At 47.3% G+C, this 24,180-nt stretch overlaps 4 protein-coding genes across 10 annotated transcripts; 2 read left to right on the top strand and 2 right to left on the bottom strand.

The window, feature by feature from the left end:
• Positions 1 to 6: 6 nt before the first annotated feature.
• On the bottom strand, positions 7 to 3,912 carry LOC100837935 (protein trichome birefringence-like 28). Its single transcript, XM_010235272.3, has 4 exons — positions 3,007 to 3,912; positions 2,531 to 2,917; positions 2,287 to 2,442; positions 7 to 634 (listed from the first exon to the last, which is right to left on the bottom strand). The coding sequence occupies exons 1-4, from the start codon at positions 3,660 to 3,662 to the stop codon at positions 226 to 228; spliced, it is 1,608 nt and encodes a 535-aa protein (XP_010233574.1). The 5' UTR covers positions 3,663 to 3,912; the 3' UTR covers positions 7 to 225.
• Positions 3,913 to 7,826: 3,914 nt separating this feature from the next.
• Positions 7,827 to 10,527, bottom strand: LOC112269770 (increased DNA methylation 1-like; the record flags this gene model as incomplete). The annotated part of the gene is given in 6 exon segments (XM_024456852.1): positions 7,827 to 8,003; positions 8,098 to 8,197; positions 8,304 to 8,390; positions 8,490 to 8,814; positions 8,945 to 9,142; positions 9,145 to 10,527. Coding segments are annotated over 6 exon segments (2,256 nt in total), but the record flags the coding sequence as incomplete, so codon positions are not given.
• Positions 10,528 to 10,590: 63 nt separating this feature from the next.
• On the top strand, positions 10,591 to 20,223 carry LOC100837017. Of its 7 annotated transcripts, none has more exons than XM_003559696.4 (24): positions 10,591 to 10,750; positions 10,919 to 11,052; positions 11,183 to 11,267; positions 11,748 to 11,801; positions 12,665 to 12,756; positions 12,870 to 12,973; positions 13,574 to 13,649; positions 13,810 to 14,263; positions 14,827 to 15,162; positions 15,253 to 15,456; positions 15,536 to 15,634; positions 15,831 to 15,903; positions 16,685 to 16,812; positions 16,927 to 17,215; positions 17,294 to 17,517; positions 17,598 to 17,725; positions 18,035 to 18,149; positions 18,564 to 18,619; positions 18,757 to 18,850; positions 18,925 to 19,105; positions 19,185 to 19,268; positions 19,350 to 19,450; positions 19,525 to 19,587; positions 19,711 to 20,223. In XM_003559696.4, exons 1-24 carry the CDS (start codon positions 10,703 to 10,705, stop codon positions 19,816 to 19,818), a joined length of 3,330 nt encoding a protein of 1,109 aa, XP_003559744.1. In that variant the 5' UTR covers positions 10,591 to 10,702; the 3' UTR covers positions 19,819 to 20,223. The 7 variants fall into 7 exon arrangements, with proteins under 7 accessions (XP_003559744.1, XP_014752984.1, XP_014752985.1 ...); XM_014897498.2 differs by having other exon boundaries at positions 10,616 to 10,840; positions 13,577 to 13,649; XM_014897499.2 differs by having other exon boundaries at positions 10,616 to 10,840; positions 19,353 to 19,450.
• A 371-nt stretch (positions 20,224 to 20,594) lies between these two features.
• On the top strand, positions 20,595 to 23,696 carry LOC100840287 (omega-3 fatty acid desaturase, chloroplastic). Its single transcript, XM_003562352.4, has 8 exons — positions 20,595 to 21,096; positions 21,203 to 21,292; positions 21,397 to 21,463; positions 21,609 to 21,701; positions 21,813 to 21,998; positions 22,146 to 22,226; positions 22,902 to 23,039; positions 23,137 to 23,696. The coding sequence occupies exons 1-8, from the start codon at positions 20,654 to 20,656 to the stop codon at positions 23,323 to 23,325; spliced, it is 1,287 nt and encodes a 428-aa protein (XP_003562400.1). The 5' UTR covers positions 20,595 to 20,653; the 3' UTR covers positions 23,326 to 23,696.
• Positions 23,697 to 24,180: the final 484 nt, after the last annotated feature.

The raw sequence follows: 24,180 nt of genomic DNA, 5'->3' as shown, positions 1-24,180 counted from the left end.
ACTCCATCATTATGACCACCATCATGTACTCACTCTCTCCATCATCATCATCCCCAGCCACAGCCCACAGCCAACAACGTGTGTTTGTTTCTGAGTCTAATCAACCTTCTACAAAAAGAATTACTCACAGATTGATTGATCGATTCCACGAACAAACAAACAAAGAAATAGCAAGAAGAAGAAACCAGTGAGTAAGAAGTAGGCTAACAGCAGCAACTATATATGCTACGAACTAGTAGCACTGATGTCAAGCGAAGAAGCAGGCGTAGTGGAAGAAGAAGAACGGGAATCGGCGATGATGCGGGCGTAAAGGAAGTGGTTCCAGGTGTCTGGCAATCCGGGGAGGCACCAGTGGATGCAGTCGGCGTATGCCCTGGGGTCGGCCTGCTGCTCCCTTGTCAGGAGCTTCCCTTGCCGCAGCGTGTGGACGGAGGTGTGCGCGTCCTTGCGGAACTCGGACAGCGCCGTGATGTCCACCAGGTGCACGGGGACGCGGCGCATGGATCCCAACACGCCCTGCGCCACCCCGTGCAGCCGCCAGTCCGTGCCGATGTTCACCCAAGTCCGGTTCATGATCGGCTCCGTCTCCATCGCGCACTTGACCGCTCCCGGCTGCCCTCCCCACGTGTCCGGCCTGCATATGCAATGCATACATGGATCATCACATCAGACTAGATCAAAATGCATTTTTATGAGCCTGCAGTTGCAGCCACTGCCAGCTACAGCTAGGAGACATGCAGACTCTGGATGATGACACGATCTCGATCTCGGTCTCTTCATGCATGGGAGTTAGTAGCTGGATGGGCAGAGCATGGGAAAGCGGCGGCTGTTATGTTCTTCTGTTGTATAGCTAGCGGCCGGGCAGCAGATCCAGATGTCATGAATGAATGTGACGCCGCTTTAGTTTACTACTATAGCATTTTGTCACCATCATTGCTTCACGGGCTTGCACAAAACACATGCTCTCCTCATGCTTGCTTGCGTTTTGCTTTGATGGACTCTGGAATTGTGTGGCTGTCGAATCCTTTTTTGAGTACAACTACAGATATGGTTTTTTAAAGCAGCAGTTGCCATTTGCCACCCAAAATGAACAAGGCATAGGAGAATGATGATCAGAGGAGAATAAAAGGAAGATACAACACTAGCTAGATTACAAGCCGGGCTTGGTTAACAGCGCACTGCTAGTTTTGTTTATGAGCATAAATATGCGGCTGGAGGGATACCTGCATCTATCTACATTAGAGTTGTGTTGTTTCTCTTTCGCTAATAATGGATTATCAGTTCCCCTTTGGAGAACAACAACTACTCGGCTGTTTTAGAACGTGGCTTACCTCGGTTGATCCATCAATGAGGAAAGCGACAATTGGGGTGACTGCGAAAGGGCAATTGGACGGACCCTTGCTACCAGGTTCTTCGCAATGGTGCCATTAGGTGCTAGGGACTTTAATGGAGATGCATGCATATCTCTTAAATATCTCTACTAATACTAGTCGTACTAGTCCCTTTCCTTCCCATACACTCCTACATAATCATGTGCACACGAATTATAGTACTACTGTCTACTAGTACTCCTACACTACACTTGTATGCAGATCGATGCTTCCATTAACAAGGACACTCTGTTTCTGTTTCTGTTTGTGCCCATCCCTCTCTGCCCATCACATGCTGTCTGTGCATCTCTAGTTCAATTGTTCTCTGTTACTACTACTCTTCCTGATGAAACAGATCAACATAGAATAAGTCATCTTCAGTCTGAACCCTTAATCTGGGTCTCTGGGAAGGAATAATCAAGTGAGCCGGGTGTGGCCTCAGCTCAAGAGTCAGACAGTGAGCTAATAAGTTCCTTCGCACCGCATACAAGTCAGCTGAGTAACTTTGTTCCTGGGACACGACTAATTCAATAAGTAGGTAATAAGATTGCCCATGTCCATGTGCTCTTACCACGATCTACGGGAGAAAACTAAACTAATTTGGATTTTGTGCTTCTCCTGCCAGTTTCTTGGTCTGGAGCAGTGTGGTTACCTAGTGAGAAAGCACGTGTCAACCTACCTAGTGAGAGTAAGTAAGATGTGGACTACTAATTGATTTACATTTCACTCACGGTCAATCAACCAACCAACCAAGCCCCTGTGTTCGAGAATCCTTTCTTTCTTTGTTGGATTCGTTCAACCCCGTGACACAAGCAACCAAGAAAGAAGTTGCAAAGGAAATGGCTGGGAAATGCAATGCAAATGCGAAGTGCCAATTGGGAATTTGATACTAGATGGGGAGGTGGGTTTGACTTACGCGATGTGATTTGGAGACATCCCCATGAAGAAGACCATGGTTTTCTTTGGGTCGATGTGCCTGTCCACCCACTTTGCCCACGTCTTGAGCACTTCCCTGTACGCCACCGGCCTGTCCACCAGCGAGTACTTGCTCGGCGACACCCTCGGGTTCTTGCTGCAATCCCAAGATTGAAATCATTCGTCAGTCACTCATTCACTAAGATGAATCATGGGGAAGATGAGTGATGAATGTTGCTACTGACAGGACTTTCATCTCGAATGTGTTGAGCCACCAGATGTAGGTGTTGAAGACGAGGAAGTGGGCGCCCCTCCAATGGCGGGCGTGCTTGGCGATGGAGCGCCAGGCGATGACGCGGTCGACGACGCTGTGCACCTGCGGGTCGTCGGAGTTGGACTGGACGAGGAATGGCGCCCAGTAGAACTCCACGGTGGCGTTGTACTCGGTGGCCGTGAAGACGTTGAGCGCGCCGCCGGGGCCGACGAACTTGGCCAGCGTCTTGTGCTCCCTGGACGGGATCGCCGACGAAACCAGGCACACCATGGACTCCCACTGGTTCCGGTTCAGCGAGTCCCCCACGAACATCAGCCGCTTCCCCCGCAGCCGCTCCAGCAGCGCCCGCGCGTCGAACCTGCAAGGAATCCACGAAGAAATCCTTTCTTCTTCAGAATTTTGAGATCCGATTTCGAATAAATTCGCGCTTCGATTCGATTCAAAGACCTTGGGAGGTCGCAGGAGGAGGGCTGCCACCGCCAGCGCTGGTACGAGTCGTCGCGGCGGCCGTTGCGCATGCAGGTGACCTGCTCCGTCAGGAACTCGCACTCGGATTCATGGTACAGCGGCGCTTGCTCCCCCTCGGCGTCGTAGGTCCACCACCCGCGGTACAGGTCGCACGCCGCCGGCTCCGGCGCCCACGGAACCTCCACCGCCGCCCTGCCGCTGATGTTGCCGCTCGGCTTGGGCGGCGCGTCGAGGAGGACGGCCGGCTCGGCTTGCTGCTGCTTGTTCGCTGCCGGCTCCTTCTTCTTCTTCTTCCCCGGCTGGGCATCGGCATCGACGCGGTGGTGCTGCTCCTCGTCGTCTTGCTGGGGCTGGGAGTGGGAGTGGGAGTTGACGGCGGCCTCGTGGTGGGGCAGGGCGGCCTCCTGGAGGAGGCGGAGGTCGGGGGAAGACCTGGCGCGCTCGGCCCCGGCGATGGCGAGGGGTTGGGGCTTGACGACCGAGTCCTCGTGGTAGAGGAAGGCCGCGACGAGGAAGATGGAGACGAGGAGGCCCGCCAGCGACAGCCGCGCGCCGGGCCTGCGCGCTGGCGCCGCCTCCTCCTGCTTCGCGGCCGCTGGCGCCGCCGCGAACGGCGACTTCCGCCGCTGCTGCATCACCAGCCCCCGCCGCCGCCGCCAGGCAGGCAGCGTGTCCGGAGAAGAAGAAGAAGAAGCTTGTGCCCGATGTGTCAATTTCAATTGGGGATCTCTTCTCCGCTGGCGGGCGCCCGCGTTTGGACTACGGCGACGACGGTCCTTCCCTCTCCCTTCTCTGCTCTGCCTCTGCTTCGTGCGGAAAGGGGAAGAAGGAAGGAAGAATGGAAGGGGGTCAATACGGAATTATGGGCTATGTAGGGATCGTATAGTGAACTATTTCCAAAGCTTGTTTCCTACTCCATTAAAGCTAACGAAACGTCCTTCCTCCCCGTTCTTTCCTTTTGGATGAATGGTCAAAGGGATTTAAAAAGAAAAATCTAATCAATGAACGTCCGCGTCTCTATTTATGCAATGAACGATCACCCTTGGATGTTATGCTGGCGACGATCGCTCGTTGGATGTCATGTTGGCGAACGGTGTCCTCCACACTTAACAGGACATGAACTGCCTTGACGATGGAGGATGAGGCGAGACGAGCCGGTAGCGAGCAATGTTGGATGATTGTTGAGCAGAATTGACAAGACGTAAGATTTGGCAATACATGCGATAGCGGCGATGAAGACTTGAACGGTGGTGGGGAGACATATCGACGGTCGGTGGAGAAAGAGGTACAAGTGTGCCGAAGATGACCAAAGATAATGTCGAACGGTTAGAGGGTCAAAACTGAATCACCCTTTCCATATTAAACATTATAACCATATACTCCACTTAGTAGGTTATTTCAAACTATTTAAGCAAGAAAGAGTAAAGATTGAACTTATAGCAACAACTCCACTTTTGATTCATTTATCCAAGAGGTACACAGAAATGCCGGAACGGTTTTCTTGTCAAGGGAGTGATGACGATCAACCGGTGATGTATTGGTCAGTCGCATGCGTGACTTTCTGGATTAGCAGCCAGCTCAAGTATTATAATAATAATAATAATAATAATAATAATAATAATAATAATAATAATAATAATAATAATATTAATAATATTATGAAGGATGTACAATGAATATTAGTTAGTATTAATCTTGGATTTGCATGACGACATGCCAACATCGTTGGGGCAGAATGCTGTTTTGCATTCTTGAGCAGCTACCATCAACGGTCCGTTGTGGTCATGCAAAATCCGGCCGGAGTCGTCAGTGATATATGCAAGTAATCAGGTGCACAGACAGCCACATGCATGGTGATTTCTCTTCTCTGTTTGAATTGGATTGATGGATGATGGTGCCCTGACATGCAATGTTTGAAACAGTACCGCTGCAGGTAGGGTGGTTGTTGCCGCTGCTGTTGTTGAGCTAGTCAGATCGACTTTTCATTTTGGCCTGCATGAAAGCGTAGTGCTTGTGCGTCTGATACAGGATATCTAGTGCTAATTGTATACAATTTTAGTTGCTCGGCTGACCTTTTTCTAATTTCTGCTACAACTGAACTGAAGAAGCTATTCTCAGCTGAAGAACCTCGTCAGTTCTCCAGCAACTACTAAAAGTAGGTTCTTTAACCATTACTGTTTTGTGTATTCATAAATATAATTTCATTATCTTGTAACAAAGAATTCTAGTTTCTTCTCGATGCAAATTAAGGCGGCTCGTGTGCAATTAACTCCAGTTTATTCTCAACTGCAAGGAGCAAAAGTACAAGAGCTAGCGCTTGTTAATTCCCATCCAGATTAACCAGCTGACACATAAGATCGAGCACTCACGAACCAAATTACATCCAGAACACGAGAGGAGATACTGTCCAGAGATGCTTAGACACTAGAAAAGAGCTGGTGCGGAGTCCCGCGGTGTGCAGCTCTCCCTTGTGATCATACCTAAGGCGGAATGTACTCATACGGAGCAAACACCCATCGGCGTCGCCAACCGCGTGCTTCAAATCCACTCCCCGGCGCACCACAAACTCGGCGAGGCAAAATGTGGCGGCGTCGTCACCCATGTAGGCGAGAGTTGGCCTTGACACCATCATGCGCCTCTCGGCCGGCACCTCGTTGGAGAAGAGCTTTTCGTCCTTGACCGTCTTCCACTCCGGCGGCTCGCGTGTGGCGGGGCCGGTGCGGGAGACGACTTGGCAGGCGCAGACGCGGCCGTCGTCACGGACGCCGACCCAGGCGTCGAGGTCGGCCGCGTAGTGGCCTCGGCCTTGGAATGGCAGCGCCTATTCCCCATGCCACCTCCATTGATGATGCTCGGTGTTGAAGGAGACGGTGCCGGTGGGGAGGCGCGGGCACCGGTGGCTGTGGGCGGACATGAAGACGTCCGGGTGCAGCGCGTAGGCGGTGACCGTGTCGTCCGCGCCGAACGGCGGCAGCGAGGGTACGGGTTTCCAGGACCAGGACCATGGCGGTGTCTGGTCCTCGTCCTCCTCCATGGCCGACGGCGGCGGCGGCGTTCTGGACATGGCCTCGAAGGAGTGGTGCTGGTTCATTTGGTAAGGCGACATTCCGTAGAGCACGTTGTCGGCGGTGGCGACGGAGATGTGGAAGCAACCGACCAACGGAGCCGGAAGGGGAGGACCCAAGGTGAGCGCGCTTGTGCCGGCGTCGTAGACGAAGGCGGGCGTGTGGCCGCAGCGTGGGCTGGTGAAGATGAAGATCTTGCTGTCCATGGCGCGACCAGGCGCCGGCGCCGCTAGCCGGAGGGCGGCGGGCCAAGGGAAGCAGCCATCGGCCTGGGTCGTTCCGTGCAAGTCGTCGGCGTCGATCTTGTACATGCTGTAGCCCTTGTTCCAGTCGTCCAGCACCACGTACAGGTTCTTCTTCTTCTTCTTCTTCTTCTTCTCCGAGAGCCGCGACATTTTGGCGCCGCCGCCGTTGTCTGGTTCCTGACGACGACGCTTCGGCATGGATCGATCTCTTTCTTGGATCTGTGGCAATGATGAAGTGAAATCCCTCCGGCGGGCCTCGATCGTGTTTATAGAGCGTACCTGGAATCCGAGTCGATGTCCGGCCGGTTTTTTTTTGGTTCGTTCGTTCGTCTTTTGGCGTGTGGGCAGGACTGGGCCGTGACTACCGGCCCATTTTTGCTTCACGTCTGGGCCACGGGATCAGGTCCATGCTCGCACGAGGCCCAGACCAGCCCAGCCCAGCCCGCACGAAACACACACTCTCTCTCAGAGAAACAAAGCCGAGCAGGCAGAGAGGCGACGGCGGCGGCCGCGATGCTGTGACGACGAGAGGGAGGAGACGCGACGCCGGCCCGCCTGCCTGCCCGAGAGAAGAGCAAGAGCGGCGTCCCCATCTCTTCCCCGCCTCCGTGCCGCCGGACAGGGGTGCTGCAACCCGGATTCGACTGCCAGGTACCCTTGCGGTCTCGGATTTCGCACGACTAGTAGTAGCTACAGAGGATCGATTCTCAACTGCATTTGCCTGATTAGAGATCCCGGTTCTCGTCCCCGACAAGCCGTTCCCCGGATCATCGTCCCCGCTCGCGTCCACAAACAATCGCCGTCAGTCAGTCAGTCAGCCTGTCTCATCTGTATTGCCCGCCCAACCTTGGAATAGCGAGAACTGAACCCTATCAGGGCTTGCAGATTGATTGATTGATTGAACAGGCAGCGAGCAATGTCTCACGGACAGCAACAGGGCGGGGGCCGGCCAGAGGTCGCTGCCTGCGCCCAAGAAGAAGCACCTCTATCTGCTGCTGGATGACCGGATAGCTGACGAATAGCTTTCATGAGCATAGCTCAATCCCTTGCGTTTTTTTATTCTTTGTTTGTTATTCGTCATCATAGGGATGGAACAACTTATCTTCAGTGCTTGAATTACCTTCAGAAATTTGAAATGGTTGTGCTCCAAAAAAAATCACTTCAATAGTCAAGGGAGAAAAACTGACTTTTTCTTTCCATTGACATTTTACATCATGCATATAATATTGTACAATCCTATAGAGGGGGAAGTGAATGTGCGATTTAATTTGGTCTGGCACACAGCTAAACATACTAGAAAACACAAAGGGGAGACTGGTGGTCGAGATTAGGACCGAGTGAGCACAGAAATGTACAACCATATTTTCTAGTTTAGCCGTGACAAAGATGAGCAGAAACCAATGAAGGCTCAATATTGCCATCTCAATTCTGAACTTGTCTACTTGATTTCTACAGGAAGAAGGATGTTTCTTCTTTGAGGAGCCGCTGTGTTGGTGATGAACTTGTGGCACATCGTGGTTCCCTGAAAGCACATGATAGTGTGCTGTGCAATGTCCAGCTTCTGAGATTGGGTCATAACCTGGAAACCGAAGGATCCAGTCCATGTTTGCAGAAGCTCAGGCACTGCCGGCAGCACAAGCCTCTCCACTCCCCACTCGCCGAGCAACTGTGTGCACACCAACAGTTCACCCCATCAGTATGCTTTAGCTCAGTGATTGACCAAGAGAAATGATAGATCTTACTTTGCGCAATGCACATACCATTTCCAGCTGGTTCATCAGGAGGTGGCACATCCCTTGCCGGCGATGCGTGAATCGGGTCCCGACAAGCGGCAGTTCTGCAACTTTCTTCCCATACACTCTGAAAGAGCACCACCAACAAGGGGTGAAGAAGATGTTCTATCAGCATTTGCAAGGCCAAAAAATTCAGTTAGTAGTACTGTATGAGAAGATGATCAAGTGCGTACCTCAGTGTACCCACGGTTATCAGCTCGCCGCCTTTCTCGAGACCTATGATGTAGAATCCCCGGAAATAAAGCCGTCTCAGCCATGATCTGCAGTTTACCATCGTCCAACAACTGTTAGCAAGACATTCTTGTTGGCCAGGCAGATCAGGCCAGATCTATGTTGTAGAAGAAAAGGCTGATCATTACTCTCTGTTGAAGACGATGTCTTGGCTGAGGTCGCTCTGCGTGTGCGGCTCGACGAGGGTGACGAAGCACTCGTGCAGCACGTCGAACGCCATGCACAGCTTCCCGTGCTCTTCGGCCGCCATGGCATCATCTTCCTCCTCGGGGTGTTTTGGTGATCTTAGGACCGTGAATGACAAGCCTTCCTCTGAAGTAGGGATTGATTTGCCAACGAGTCCTTGCAGATGTTGGGATATCTCTGAGCACTCTTGGCTGCAGAGCCAAGGCACTTCTGGGCAGCACTCAAGCTGATGATCACCTCCTCTGTTCTTGACGCAACCGACATGATCTGTTGAAACAAATGTAGAGTGCAGGGTTAGCCTCTGATCATAGATATAGTTTGAGTAGTAGCAGTAGTAGAATTCTGAGCAATTTGAATTTGAGATGGAATCAAGTACTGTAGTAGATTCTGAACTTACATTCTAATTCGCATTGGTCGCAGAGGATCACAGTCTTGTCAGTGAATCCATGGTCATGGTTGTTGTCGAAGTGGCCGGAGTCGCAGATGGTGCACCGGCAGGGCGGGCAGAACCATTCGCCCGGAGGGGTGGCATCCAGGCCGATGCAGGCATGGTGGAATGCCGAGGGGCAGCAGTCGCAGAGCAGCATCTCACCCCGTCTGCGCAGACGGAGCACACCCAGTCGCCGTCCTCCACCTGCAGCTCCGACGACCATTTCATCTGCTTCTTCACTCTCACTACCGGCGGCCCCTCAGCGCCGTCGCTGCGCCGTGTCATCCTCATCAGCTGGACCAGGCACTCCAACAGTGACCTGCCGTCCTTGAGGAATAGGCGAGCTGACGGTGGCGATGTCCTGTTGCTGCTGCTCCGGCTGTTGCGGATGGCGTGGACATTGAAGTCTGCCACGGAGAAGGCTCTGCGGCAGCCGCAGGTACACATGATTCCATCTCCAGCCATGACGCCGCTCTTGAGTGGAGGCCCGTCCCTCGTTCGCCGGCAGGTGATGAGCTTATCCGTTGGCTTCAGGATGGTCTTGTCCATGAGCACCGCCAGGATCGTTCTTCCGCGGCTCGGTTGGCACGACGCCACCGCCTCGGTCTTCTTCTTGTCTCCCCCGTCCTTGAGCCTTGGTCGCAGAACACGCCCCGTTGCCTTAGCCAGAGACGCAGATGCCGCCGACGCTTTCTTCTTCTTCTTGAGGGCAGCGTCGCCGGCGCTGATGGCAGACACTCTCCTCCTCTTCTTGGATCTCGTCGTGCATTCACCGGGGGCGGCATATGACGGGTCGGCGGCCACACAAGACTCCTCCTCCTCCTCTTCATTGTCGACCTCCTCTTCCTCCAGATCGCTGCTGCCATTTCCGGTCGCCCTGGTGCTTCTCTTGGAGCTGGCGGCGGTACGTACTGTCCTCTTCTTGTTCTCTTCGTCGGAAGAAGAAGAAGAAGGAGGAGAAGGGGAAGGGGGATTTATCAATGGTGGTGCTGTCCTCCTCCTCGTGCTACTCCTAGAAGAAGAAGAAGCAGGAGGAGCAGCAGGGGCGGTGATGTCCTGGTGGTGTTTCTTGCAGGCGACGATGAGGGAGGCGGAGGAGGCGCCGTGGGGCGCCCTGTACCGGAGCTCCGCCCGGCCGTTGTACTTGATCGCGGTCCAGAGGCTCCACCCGCACGACAGCAGCTGCTCCTTGGCCTTCCTCCGCAGCTCCCCCGGCGCCGGAGCCCCTTCCCTCCGCTCGCCATGAACTCGATGTACTCCCCGATGGCATCCATCTAGACGATCACAAGACGCTGTCGAGGAAGATCTTCTCGATCTTTCAACGACTCTCTTGCTTTCTTCTCCAGCTCCGGCGGCGGGTAGTAGTAGCAGTACAAGTCGGTTTGGATTGCGGGGAAGGGGATCAACTCGTATCTCCTTGGGATGGCGGCCGGTACTATGTATAATTAAGAGAACTCCAGATCGCCTTCGAATCCGACTCGGACAGGAAAAACAGGAAAGGAAATCTCCCTCCTCGTTTGGATGGGCCAGAATCATTCATGGGCCGCGCGGACGGAGGCCCAGTTCGTTCGTTACATGGTTGAGCTGGGCCGTGTTTGCCTAGTCCAGTGCTCTACTCTACCCGCTTTCCAAAGGAATCGGTCAGTCAGTCCTCGCCGTCGTCGCCCGTCGCCGTCGGAACCAAGGCATCAGAAGGAGAAGTAGAAGCAACCGGTCGCCGCCGGTATGTTTGGGAAGCGCCTCTTAAAGAAGGCGCTGCTGCACCACCACCAGGTCCCGCCTGCTTCCTTCCCCCCCTCTGTCTCTCCCGCTTGGTTTGGTGAGCTTCAGATTTGGTTTTGGAGGAGGAATCATCTCGTCTCCGTGCGTGTGAACCGGATCAGATCATCCTTCTCAACCCGTAGAGGTTCGTGATTCTGTTTTCTTCCCCTGATGCTGCAGGGAGGAGGAGGTGGAGGAGCTGCTGGCGCTGTGCCTCAGATGGACGCGCAGATCGCGCTTCACTACGGTGTCCCGTACGCCGCCTCGGTCATGGCGTTTGACCCCGTGCAGCGGCTTCTCGCCGTCGGAACGCTGTTAGTTGCCGTCCTCCAAGCCCTTGATCGCATTCTCTGGACTCATTCATTTGCGGCTCTGCTGCTGTGCCCATGTCACAGTTCCTTCTCTTGTTGGATACATGCTGACTGCATTTTAATTAAACTGCAGGGATGGCAGGATCAAAATCATTGGAGGCGATAATATCGAGGGCATTCTCATATCACCAAACAGCCTGCCATACAAGTATCTGCAGGTTCGCCACTTCATCGAATGATTGGATCATTTCTCCAAGCAAGATAAATTTGTCGTGTGATCGGCCTTACCCGGCGAACGGTTCTGCGCTTTCACCATCCGCATCTAGAATAATAAGCTCAGTGTTGAAAATGTCAAGTTATGTTTTCCTTTAGGGTTTGGTTTGGGTCGATGGCTATTTTTTTAACTAGCAAAGTCAATTTTAAGTTAGACTGGAATTCTAGACAGTAGAAGCCTTGGAGTTCCTTCCATGTAATAACTTGCCTGGAGTACATTCTATGTTTTCACTGCCTGTCCGATACCTGTCATACCAATGTTTGCATATACCTCTCAAGCAATTTTACCCAATTTTCACTAGAAGCTACTTCTGCATTTTCGACTAATAACTAGCTACTTGGTTCTTGCCTATCTTAAGTCTCTAAAGCCACGAATCTGATTGCTAGTATGATAAGGGAGTAATGAAAATTGCTGCGTGTTGCAGTTTATACAAAACCAGGGACTTCTAGTTGCAGTTTCGAATGAGAACGAAATCCAGGTATGGCACTGAGAGAGAAACCTTTGTTTGATATTGTTATCCATTTTTGTTATCTTTTTGTCCCCTTTACTTTAGAGACTACCACTAATCTTATATTTAGAAGAAATAAGGCCTACAACACGCTAACTCTCATCGACTGGTTCACACTCCAACTTTCCATATTATATATTGTTCAAACACGAACTGAAAGCATTCTAGCATGCCATAATGCATGATATTTATTTATTCGGGGAAAATTGCTGGTGTCCCCTCAGGACCTCATGCCTCTCTTTGATAGCGCCTAAAGTACCGTTAGGTACTGATACTAATTCTTATGAGAGTATGAACTCACAGAAAAATATCAGATAATTAATCAATCTGAATCCTGAAATATCATGGAAAGGGATCAAGCTAAGCACTGCCCCTTGCTGATTTTGAAGGGTGGGGTACCTATAATTACCTACCTGTATGGGGCAGGAACACATCAAGTACACAAAAATTGCTAATTGTTCAGTCTTTGCAGAAGGACGTCAGAACAAAATAGCATGCATTTGCACTTTCTTATGATAAAGCATGCATTTGGAAACTAATCTTGTTCCTTATATTTCAGTTCTTAAACCCAGACTTTGTTAGTCCTTCAGTTTCTTTTCAAGAAGACTATCAACTTCTTTTCTTTTCGCATATTTGATCGTTCTTTTTTTACAAATCTTTTTATGTCAGTGGACTAGTGCTGGCAATATTTGCATGTACCTTTGATCAAATAACATGATCTAACCGTATGAAGTTTCCTTTACTTTCTCCTGATTTGTACAGTATAATAATGGTTTACACTTATCATGTTTTACAAGTTTGCGTATAATATGTCTTTCCTTTTACTCCTGTAGGTATGGAATCTTGAATTCAGGCAACTATTTTATTCTTCCCAGTGGGACGTCAACATAACTGCTTTTGCAGTCATAGAGGGGACCTTTCTGATGTGAGCTATGGATATGAAAATTTATTGTGCCATTGTTTAAATAGTCCGTTTCTGATATTTTGAGCAGTTTCTAACCTTTTTCTTCATATCTTAAATTTCTCCGTTGTATTCAGGTACGTTGGAGATGAGAATGGCCTGCTTTCTGTATTGAAGTATGATGTAGATGACGGGAAGCTTCTAAAGATGCCTTACAATGTTACTATACATTCCTTAGCTGGTATACCATTGTTTTTATGTGTCTTCCTCGGCAGATGTTAAATACTCCCTCCGGCCCATATTACTTGTCGAAATATTACATGTATCTAGACGCTTTTTAAACATAGATACATCCATATTTGGGCAAATTTGAGACAAGTAATATGAGTCGGAGGGAGTACCATATTTCCATTTGTGTATCAAAGTTCATGTTCATATTGCAGCAGCATGAAGTTAAAGTTGTGAAAAAACCACAACTCTGAGCAATGAAAATCATAATATATTACTCTGAACTTTGAGTCTTCCACATAAATATTTGATATTTCACACAACTACATAAGTAAATGACTCGAGTTAATCTGACTTCTGAACTATTTAGTGGACTTGTGCACTGGTGTTTCTATTATAGATATTTCCAGTTCCGTGGTGTTCTTTTATTTGGATTACCAGTAGTTGTTATCTTACCCACTCCAACTGGGCTCATCTTCTCCAATAATCAGTTCTTGACACCTTTCCTCTCTGGACTTCCAAATTGATTCAGTGAACCAACTCATCATATTTGTTGCTATCGTATACTGTTTTGAGGCTTAAACATAAATTTGATGGTTCAATTTCTTCACAGAAGCAGCCGGTGTTTCCTTGCTCGATACTCAGCCTATCGTGGGAATACTCCCTCAACCTGACACTTTAGGCACCAGGTAAGGACTTCATGAAATGTAGCTTATAGTTTTTTTTTTGGGTCATAACCACTAACTATTTAGCCTTTTTTCATTAGTATGCTTTGCTGATGTTACGTGATATTAGGGTGGTCAAACATGCAATCTAAAACAACTGAATAATGGCTTTGATATGTCTCAGGGTGCTAATTGCATATGAGAAAGGATTGTTAGTTCTTTGGGATGTACCAGAGGACTGTGCAATTGCTGTCCGAGGTTACGGGGACTTACACATGAAGGGTCAAGTCACTGGCGCTCAAATGAGTGCCAGTGAAGAACATATAGATAATGTTGACGAGAATGAAGAAGAGAGAGAAATTTGCTCTCTTTGCTGGGCATCAAGAGGGGGCTCCACTGTTGCTGTTGGCTATATAACTGGAGACATACTTCTATGGGATGTGACTACAGTATCCTCTAGGCAAGGCAAACAAACTGATATCTCATCTAATGTTGTTAAGCTGCAGCTGGCGTCTGGGAGTCGTAGGCTTCCTGTTATTGTGTTGCACTGGTCTGCTGGGTCAGCAAAAGATACTACTAAAGGAGGGCATCTTTTTGTATATGGTGGCGATGATATGGGGTCTGAAGAAGTTCTGACGGTTTGTTTCTTGTTTCATTCTCGTCTATTTTGTTTTACCTAATGACATCTTCTAGGCGTGCATGCAACTGATACATCGTGAAATGAACTCAAGTGTAGCTGTTTGCTTCTTTACTAACTTGCGACAATCTATTTCTAACTCATACATAAAATTCAGGCCATCTGTCCACCTGATATGTTAATTTAGAGCCACGAAACTAATTCACATGGCTACATGGTTTACTCAGGTTAGAACAAACATGCTCACCCGAGATAATTTCCTGCGAGAAGGAAAAGTATCTCAGGGCATAGCAAATATGGACATGGAATTTATGGCCTAGAGGCAATCAGTTTTAGAGATGTGAACAACTTGGTAGATATTTTTTGTTCGAGTGTGAGGAAATATATGTCTAACTTTGTTCTACGAATAAATTATATTTTGTATCTAGCTTTTGCTCCAAGAATATATTGATATTAGCAAAGTTACTTTTGGGAGCATAGAAATCATATATGTTGTATTGCATTCAGCGATGGTCTGTGGAAAACCTTACCTTGTTCCATAAAGAAAAATGTATTTTCCTGTAGGTTCTTAGCCTGGAATCATCTAATGGATTAGAGTCTGTAAGGTGCACGTCGCGGATGGACCTCAAACTTGATGGATCCTTTGCTGATATGATCCTTATTCCAGATACTGGGGTTCCTGATAAAATACGAACGTCTGCACTTTTTATTTTGACAAATCCTGGACAATTGAATTTCTATGATGGTGGTGCTCTATTTTCTGCACGGAAATCAGAAGAGGGATATGCTGGACCTGAGGCACAGAAATTTCCTGTTGCAGTTCCTACAATTGATCCCACCATAACCATCACAGATCTGTATTCATTAACTGGGAAGAAACTTCCAAGTATTTCATTGAAGGTACAGTTTTGTATGGACTCTCAATATTTTTCTCTATGTAGACTTAACCAGACACTTCTGTCGGATCTTATTTTCATGTCCTTTCGGTAGAAATTTTGTGCTAGGCAAAATGCCGGACCTCCAATATCAGGAAATATGAAGTGGCCTTTGACTGGTGGGGTTCCTAGTGAAATTTCACTCAAGGAAGATCACACGGTTGAAAGACTATATGTTGCAGGCTATCAAGATGGTTCTGTGAGAATATGGGATGCAACATTTCCCATTTTGATGCCAATGTTTGTCTTGGACCCAAAGGTAGCTTCTAATGTGTCATCACTTGTTGATTGGTCACTACTAGATCAACACTAGAAGATTCAAACTATCTTGGCTGCAGGTGTCTGATGTTATTTTGGATGGAGCAAATGCTTCTGTATCATCACTGGCTTTTTGTTCATTAAACATGACTTTCGCTGTTGGCACAACAAGTGGTCTGGTTAGTTTGCACTGTTAAATATATGGATCAGTCCAATTTGCTGGTTGTTAACAGCTTTTTTGATAATCAATACTCCCTCCGTTCCATAAAGATCGGCACGGTTTTGAACTAGAGCTAGTTCAAATTCGTGCCAACCTTTATGGCACGGAGGGAGTACTATCTTAGTCCCTTATATGCTATATTTGTAATGCTGTAGGTCTGCATGTATAAACTTTATGAGCACACCGGGGATTCCAGTGTTCACTTTGTGAGTGAATCTAAGCAGGAAGGTAAACTTTGCATTGAACTTATTAATGCAAATAAAGTTCAATTTCGAAAAAACTGGTAGATCCTTAGGTCAGTCGAAATATGAGGCACCAGCAAGCTTGCCCATAGTACAACGATTGGAGGGGTTCCATGATGTTGCCTCCTGGGCTTCCAGTTTCCTTTGATCATCATAGTCTCTCTCTTGGTAGCCATTTTGAGAGATGGCAATATGAGGCAGCGAGGCAGCAAGCAATATCATCTGCCCCATACTCCCACACAAGCTATATGCGGAGAAAATAAATTTTTTTGAGCGTAAATCATTATAATGTCAGTATCGGCCATTATATCTGAGTACTGTATTCTGGTAAAAGTGCGGTTGCTGCCCTGTTAACGGTTCGTCATCTGGTTCACTCACAATCCATGTCTGCTTGATAGGAAGATAAACGTATAAGCGCCATTTCATGAGAAGACATATTTCCAAGTGTTCTTTTTGTGCAAGATATATTTTCCATGTGCATATTTTGCTGCCAGATCCTTATTAAGTCAAGGCTGCATCAATTTTGCTTGCTTCTTTGGCAAATGAGATACATAGTAGACGAAATTCAAGATCATAGCTTTTTTCTGCACATTTATTCATGAAGCTGAACAGAGAAAAGCTTGCTCGTAAATTGATTGGGCTTGCTCATGTTCGTTTTCATTTTTCGGTGTAGAGGATCTCAGCAGGGCATTTATAAGCCTTCTTATTATGTGGTATGTGGTTCATTTAATTCTCCTTAACCTTTGTTTCTGGTGATTTTCTTTCAGTTCATGCTGTTCATCATGGGAGAGGATTCCATTGTTATGTTGCCTTTATGGCATCAAATTCCCCTGTGCGATCTCTCAGATTTACAGCTTCCAGAGAGGCCCTAGTAGTAGGATATCAAAATGGCCAGGTATATTATACTTGTTTTTGTAAGACATATTTTCCTTAAGGTCTCTGAAAGTAAATTATTTACTTGAAACTATGTTGTTAGCTAATTAATATGTTTTGGCTTGTCTTCTTAAAGGTGGCAATGTTTGATGCAAGTCAGCTATCAATTATGTTCTCCGTTGATTGCGCATCAGGAACAAATTCTCCTGTGATTTCACTAAGCACTTACAGCGTTGGCACATCTGCTGCAAAAGTGGGCCTGTCACAGAAAGAGATTGCTAAAAGTGCAAATTCTCCCACAGATATTCTACTTTCCTTGACTAAGGATGCACGTATTACTGTAGTTGACAGCACAAGTGGTCTCATAATAAATTCACATATGTTAGACCAGAAACAATTGTCTGCAATTTCCATGTATGTCATAGGCAAGTGATTACTATTCAGTTCGTTAACTTCTAACCCCCCTTAGAGCAATGAGTAATTGTCGTAAGTTTTTTGTCTAGATGAAGCTTCAGATGAGGGTCAAACTCAATTATCAGAAGACAAATTGCCATGTCAAAGCGAGACAGGAAAAGAAAAGAATGATCTCGACCAGAAACAAGCACAAGGAGCTGAAAAAACCCAGAAAAATGCTTCTCAACATTCACACAGTGGTGATTCAGACCCGCTTCTTTTGGTCTCCTTTGAGGATGTGGTTCTTTCATTTTCTCTGACATCATTGCTTCAGGTGCATACTTAGCATATGTTAACTACTTTTTAGAAATTTCAATCTTTTAAAGCTTACTGGTGATGTTCTTTTACCATCAGGGAAGCAACAAGCATATACGTAAAACCAAGCTTGCAAACAAGTGCTGCTGGTCAGCAATTTTGAAGAATATGGATGATAAAGCCTGTGCATTGATTTTAGCTTATCAAACAGGCTTGGTAGAGTTAAGGTAGTTATGATTTTTATTATGCTTCTTTCCTTGTCATTCTAGATCATTTTTTAATGAAGGTGTTTTTGTGTTTGTCATATTGCCTTTAACATTACATGTTAGGATCATATGAATTAAATTTGTATGATACTTGTGACAAAGTAAATGCAGGGTCAGTTTCCTTGCATTTGATCTTACTGCAAGTTTCCACGGATATCTTCTTGTTTCTTGTTTTCTGACATGCTTGTCAAAACTTAGATTACCAACTTAATTAATGGAGGATGTCCTAAAGAAGTTTGCTCAGACCATAACACATTTTCTTTATGTCAGATCTTTGCCCGAGATGGAGATTCTTGCAGAGAGCTCCTTGATGCAGGTATTAAGGTGGAGTTACAAGACAGGCATGGATAAATCCATGAGCTCCTCAAATGGACAAATTGCTCTGGTAAATTGATTTGCTTTTCCTTTGTAACTTTGTCTAAAGCTTTTAGTTGACCACTGAACTTAGCAGCACATTATCTCTATTTTTTTTCCAAGAAAACACAAAAGCTTTGCGTCTCGGTATCTTGAATAGATAGAGGAAAAGAAACATTATATCTAAGTACAATTTTGTTTTATTTTCTTTATTGTTGTTGCCACATCAATATTCAGGTTACCTCAGCTTATTTCTCCACAAATAGCCATAGTAGTGGTTTCTAAAATTAGCGAAATGTTTTTATTGTCGCGAGTACAGTTGAAGGTGCCGAGCTTTGTTTCATCGCTATCAGTAAATTCAGATCTGCTCTTTGGTTCCATTAGATTTAATATTGACTGTTGTAATAACACCTCCCTCAGTTTTCTAATATGTCCCCTGCCACAGTTAAATGGATCTGAGTTTGCTATCATCTCTCTAGTAGCCTCAGAGAATGATTTCAGGTACTCAATTTTTCTGGCTTGTTTCCCACATGGGTGTAGTTCCGTCTCAATTGGGTTTTATTTGGCTTAAGGAGCCATTGTTCTGATGCCTGACCCAGTGGTATTGCACTGATACCTGATAGTTATAATCATTATAGGATTCCGGAATCTTTGCCATGCCTTCATGATAAAGTACTTGCAGCAGCAGCTGAAGCAGCTATTAGCATCTCAACAGACCAGAAAAGAAAGCAGGTCAGGCGTTGTCTGATCCTCTCCACTTATATGCTACCTGTACATTTTGGCTTAGCATGAAACTTCTGGTGCAGAATCCAGCAGCAGGAGTTCTCGGTGGCATTATTAAAGGATTAAAAGGCAAAGCGGATGAAAATGCAAACCTGAAAAGAAGTTTCACTGCACAAACCCAAAGCGAACTGTTGGAGTCAATTTTTTTGAAAGAATCATCTGTTGAACAATTAAATGATCCAATAGAAGAAGAACTGTCAATTGGTCTCATTCTCCCTCCCTGTTTCTATAAAAGAATTTACCTGAAGTACTGCCTATTTATCCAAAAAGTATTTCAATGCAGATGACATAGATATTGATGATGAAGTACCCCTAGCCCCTCCACCCGCATCATCCTCCACATCTCACGTGAATAAGAAAATAACAGGTTGGCCATATATTTTTTAGAGGATGATAGAGCGAAACTGTTCAACTATGCATGTTTATATATTTGGTCTCACTCATGCAGTAGAGGATGAGAGAGCGAAATTGTTTGAAGGATCAAGTGATGCCGAGAAACCAAGAATGAGAAGTACCCAAGAAATTCTTACCAAATATAAGTTTGGCGGGGTAATTCCACAATCATTATGACCTGTCATGTTCTCCCCGTTTACCTCTGCTAAACCTAGAATTACCTTTTGCAGGATGCAGCAGCTGCTGCTGCTCATGCGAAGGATAAGCTCATGCAGCGGCAGGAGAAACTCGAGGTGAAATGCTGGGTTTTGTACCAAGCCCCTGGCTAACACCCTGTTTTACTGTCTTTTATTATTGTTGCAATTGTTCCTTCTTATTAAGAACACTCAGAATAGCTAACTCCCCTTTTGTACCAGAGGATAAGCCAACGAACCGCGGAGCTTCAAGACAATGCCGAGAATTTTGCCTCGCTCGCCCAGGAGCTGGCGAAGACAATGGAGCAGAAGAAGTGGTGGAAACTATAGCCATGTGGTTCTGTATGTGGCTGCATCGTATACACAAAGTAGGTCCAACAAACACTGGGGACTTGAGAGATGCCCAGGTTGTTATTTACCGTGGCATGACTCCACCCTCGTTCTGCTCCATCATCTTGTTCTGTGTATATATGCCACCTTTTTTTTATGGTAACAACTTGTGAGGGTGATTGTTTTACCTTTGCCGCTAGTATCATTACTTGCTTTGTTGGATTTGCATTAGCTTAGTTTTCTGTTGTATACCACCATGTAATCAATTATATGTGTATCTCCCAAACAAAAGGTGACCGCTAGGGTGGAACCTGTCATTCTTTCTTGACCTGTAAAAGATAAACTGACAATAAAGTGAAGCGCTTACATGGGAAAACAGGAAAGTGCAGTTTGAGAGACTGTTAATTTTGGTTTTGTTATCATATACAACTGTGTGCTTGTCAAATTTCTTCATGTGTGGGGGTACTTTTTTTTTTAAAGGCTGCTTTGTTGTTTTGTTAACCAAATGAATGGCGTCCATGTTTGGTCCATTCTACAAACATTGATGTACCTTTCTCTCTGGTCCTGCCTTCTGCTGCTGCTATTGGATTGCATGCTAATTACTCAACAACAGAACAAGTACTCCCAAGTAGTAGCATGTGTTGTGAGCCACACAGTGCATAGATGCCGTCGTGTTTGGTTCATGCTCATGGGATTTTGAGGCCCACCTGGCTTGTGTTAGCCCGGCCCACCAAACCATCTATGGCCACCCGTCCCTCGACCTCGACCCAATACAACAACTCTATCTCCTCCCGCCGGCGAAGGAGAAGCAGCAGCTAGCAACAGGCAGCTCCCAATGGCTCGCCTGCTCCTCCCGCAATGCTGCTGCGGCCTCAAGCCCCTCCCGCTCCTCCCCCGCCGCGCCATTACGCTTCCCCCGCCTCCTACCACCCTCTCCGCCGCCTCGCTCTCCCAGTCCCGCCGCGCCCTCTCCCTCCGCGTCGCCGTCGCTGCGCCCACCCGCCTCGCCACCGCCGCCGAGGGCCAGGACGAGCCCGCCGCGCGCTTCGACCCCGGGGCGCCGCCGCCGTTCGGGCTGGCGGAGATCCGCGCCGCCATCCCCAAGCACTGCTGGGTCAAGGACCCCTGGCGCTCCATGGCCTACGTCCTGCGCGACGTCGTCGTCGTGCTCGCCCTCGCCGCCGCCGCGTCCCGCCTCGGCTCATGGCTCGCCTGGCCCGTCTACTGGGCTGCCCAGGGCACCATGTTCTGGGCCCTCTTCGTCCTCGGCCACGACTGGTAACTATTGCCTGCCTGCTGCATACCCCATTCTTTTTTCTTCTATCCTCCAATCCAAAGCTCACAATCTCCCTCCGTCCGTGCCATGGTCATTTCTCTGATGAAGCGGCCACGGGAGCTTCTCCAACAACGCCAAGCTCAACAGCGTCGTCGGCCACATACTCCACTCCTCCATCCTCGTCCCTTACCACGGCTGGTATGCATCGTGACTGTCAGCATCCTCCTCTTGTTCCAGTTTACAGTTCTATCCTTGTTGGTGTCAGTAAACACACGTATCCTTAATTTTGAATACAACTGCAGGAGGATTAGCCACAGGACGCACCACCAGAACCACGGCCACGTCGACAAGGACGAATCGTGGCATCCGGTACGTATATGGGTTATTACATTCCAAGTTGTTACTGCTTGCATGCTTTGATTATGTTCTTGATGCATTTGATTAACCTTCCATAAACCACGATATATATCATATATGGCATCTTGAACTAATTCAATTGTTTTGCAAATGGCAGCTCCCTGAGAAGCTGTACAGGAGCCTGGACAGTTCCACCCGGAAGCTTCGGTTCGCATTACCGTTCCCGATGCTCGCGTACCCCTTCTACTTGGTGAGTGGGAGCCCAAATGATCAGAGATCCTACTTACTTTTGCTGATTACTTTGCTCATGATGTCTCCTAATGTGATTACTGACTTTATCGTTCGTGTTCAACCTGTCCAGTGGTCGAGGAGTCCAGGGAAGTCTGGCTCGCATTTCCACCCGAGCAGCGATTTGTTCCAGCCCAACGAGAAGAAGGATGTGCTGACGTCCACAACGTGCTGGCTTGCCATGGCTGGCCTCCTTGCTGGGCTCACCGTTGTGATGGGGCCTCTTCAGATTCTCAAGCTCTATGCTGTCCCCTACTGGGTATGTAACGAGTGATACCTGTTCCTGTTGCATTTGCAGCCTCAATTTGCGGAAAAAGTCTGATTTTTGTGGATAGGTGGATGGGGTTGTTCCCTGTGGTGTGGTTGTCGGCATCTTATGAGGTTTCTTTGCTGAATTCTGCTGCAGATTTTTGTTATGTGGCTGGACTTTGTCACCTACCTGCACCATCATGGCCACAACGACAAGCTTCCCTGGTACCGTGGAAAGGTAAACTTAACAGAGCTAAAATTTCTGGAACTGTGGGCTAGATTACTGAACGGGCAGAGACTAGTTAGTGCATTACTTGTTTCTTCACTTAAAAATTTATAATGTAGTACAGTTTTACCTCGCTTGGACTAAGCAAGAGCCTTACAATCCCTAATTGAAGTTAGCTCTCGACACTTCACAGACTCATAATTAGTCACAGGCTCACAGCCCAGAGGAAAAAACAAACTGTGGTATTATCATCTTTAACGCTTAGCCCTTTTAGACTATCATTGATAAAAAGGAGCTGGAGGTGACACATTCACGTGAGCTTCAACAGTAGAAAAATTACTACTGACTTGTCCAACATCACATATCGCATGCCACTTCTTTCAGCCTGCCATGACATTTGGAAAATCATGGCACATGTACCACAGAAATCACAAACTGTGGTCCACAACCACAATGCAAGTTGGCTTTCACAGTCCATCCTTTCTGTGTGTGGTAGCCAATGAAAGTAAAACGCTTTCGTGTGAAAAAGGCACCCTTTTCCGTTATCTCCCTTGGGGAATACCACTTTCAGATTGCCAAATACTTTGTATTCATGATTGTCACTGATTTAACACTTCAAAGATTATTTCTCCTGTATGAAATCACAGAGATACTGTCTATATTATGGCATTTCTCTATGTGAACTAGGAATGGAGCTATCTGCGTGGAGGCCTGACAACGCTTGACAGGGACTACGGGTGGCTCAACAACGTCCACCATGACATCGGCACTCACGTGATTCACCATCTTTTCCCACAGATCCCACATTACCATCTAGTAGAGGCGGTAAGGATTGAGATCCCTCGGTATTCCCCGTTGTCTCGTTATCTTGGCAGGAACCTGACCTAAACCAACCGCTGGTGTTGGTCGTCTTGCCTTGCAGACTGAGGCAGCGAAGCCAGTGCTGGGGAAATACTACAGGGAGCCGGACAAGTCCGGTCCGTTCCCGTTCCACCTGTTTGGCGCACTGGCACGGAGCTTGAAGCGCGACCACTACGTTAGCGATACCGGAGACATAATCTACTACCAAACTGACCCGAAAGTCGCTGGTGGTGCACACACGTCTGACTGACAGCACCAATCACGCATACTCTTCTTTGTGGGGGTGAATGCTGCTCGTTATCACTGGACCAGTATGTTGTGTCGCATTGGCAAGTCTGTGACATGAGGCGAAGCAGATGATGAACTATTGCTGCGGAGCATTATGGATTTTTGGTTGTAAAAATAGGGTTGGGACCATGTTAGAGTAGATTACATTCATGCACTTGTAAGGAACAAGCGATTCTTTGGACAAGGTAGAGAGCCACAGCAAGCTCAGAGATGGAGAAGACTTGGGCTGATGAGAGTGTTTTGATACTGTACTGCTATACAAGCATACATCAGTGTTTTATTGCATACATACATATATACTTCAGTGAAAAGATCTCAACTTAAAGTCTTAAACTCCACATGGATGAGTTACTGCATATCTTTGCATTAAGGAGCGGTCGCTGTCATGAATGGCTGTCTCTCTGTCTGTCCTAATCGTCAGTGTTGTCTCACTCTTTAGAATACAGTGTTTGCTTTCTTTCCAAAAAGGAAGAGAAAAACGGATCCAGTGTTGGTTCTTTGTCCGCCGCCCACATGCTTGTTTGATTCTGTGGTTCATTCTCATTGAGCAAAAATTCTGAACTAGGAGGTCCCTTGTGCCTAAAAGCAAACTACATGCATTTATTGGATATTCCTGGAACTCTTGATTTTGTCCATGTTTTCAAAGATAACAGGACAAAATGAATCAACGGTTAAAGGGAAATTCGGTTAATAGTATGCCAAAAACTAGAACAATTTTTTCTCTCTGAAGAAGACAAGGAAAATTATGAACATATCAACAGGCCTGGAGAAGAGTCATTACCTGCTGGGCCTAGGCCCACAGTCATAGGTATTCAGG

Source organism: Brachypodium distachyon, chromosome 1 (assembly GCF_000005505.3).
Source record: "Brachypodium distachyon strain Bd21 chromosome 1, Brachypodium_distachyon_v3.0, whole genome shotgun sequence".
Classification (NCBI taxonomy): domain Eukaryota; kingdom Viridiplantae; phylum Streptophyta; class Magnoliopsida; order Poales; family Poaceae; genus Brachypodium; species Brachypodium distachyon.
Note: the sequence above shows the minus strand (reverse complement) of the source record. Positions and strands in the feature narration are given on the sequence as shown.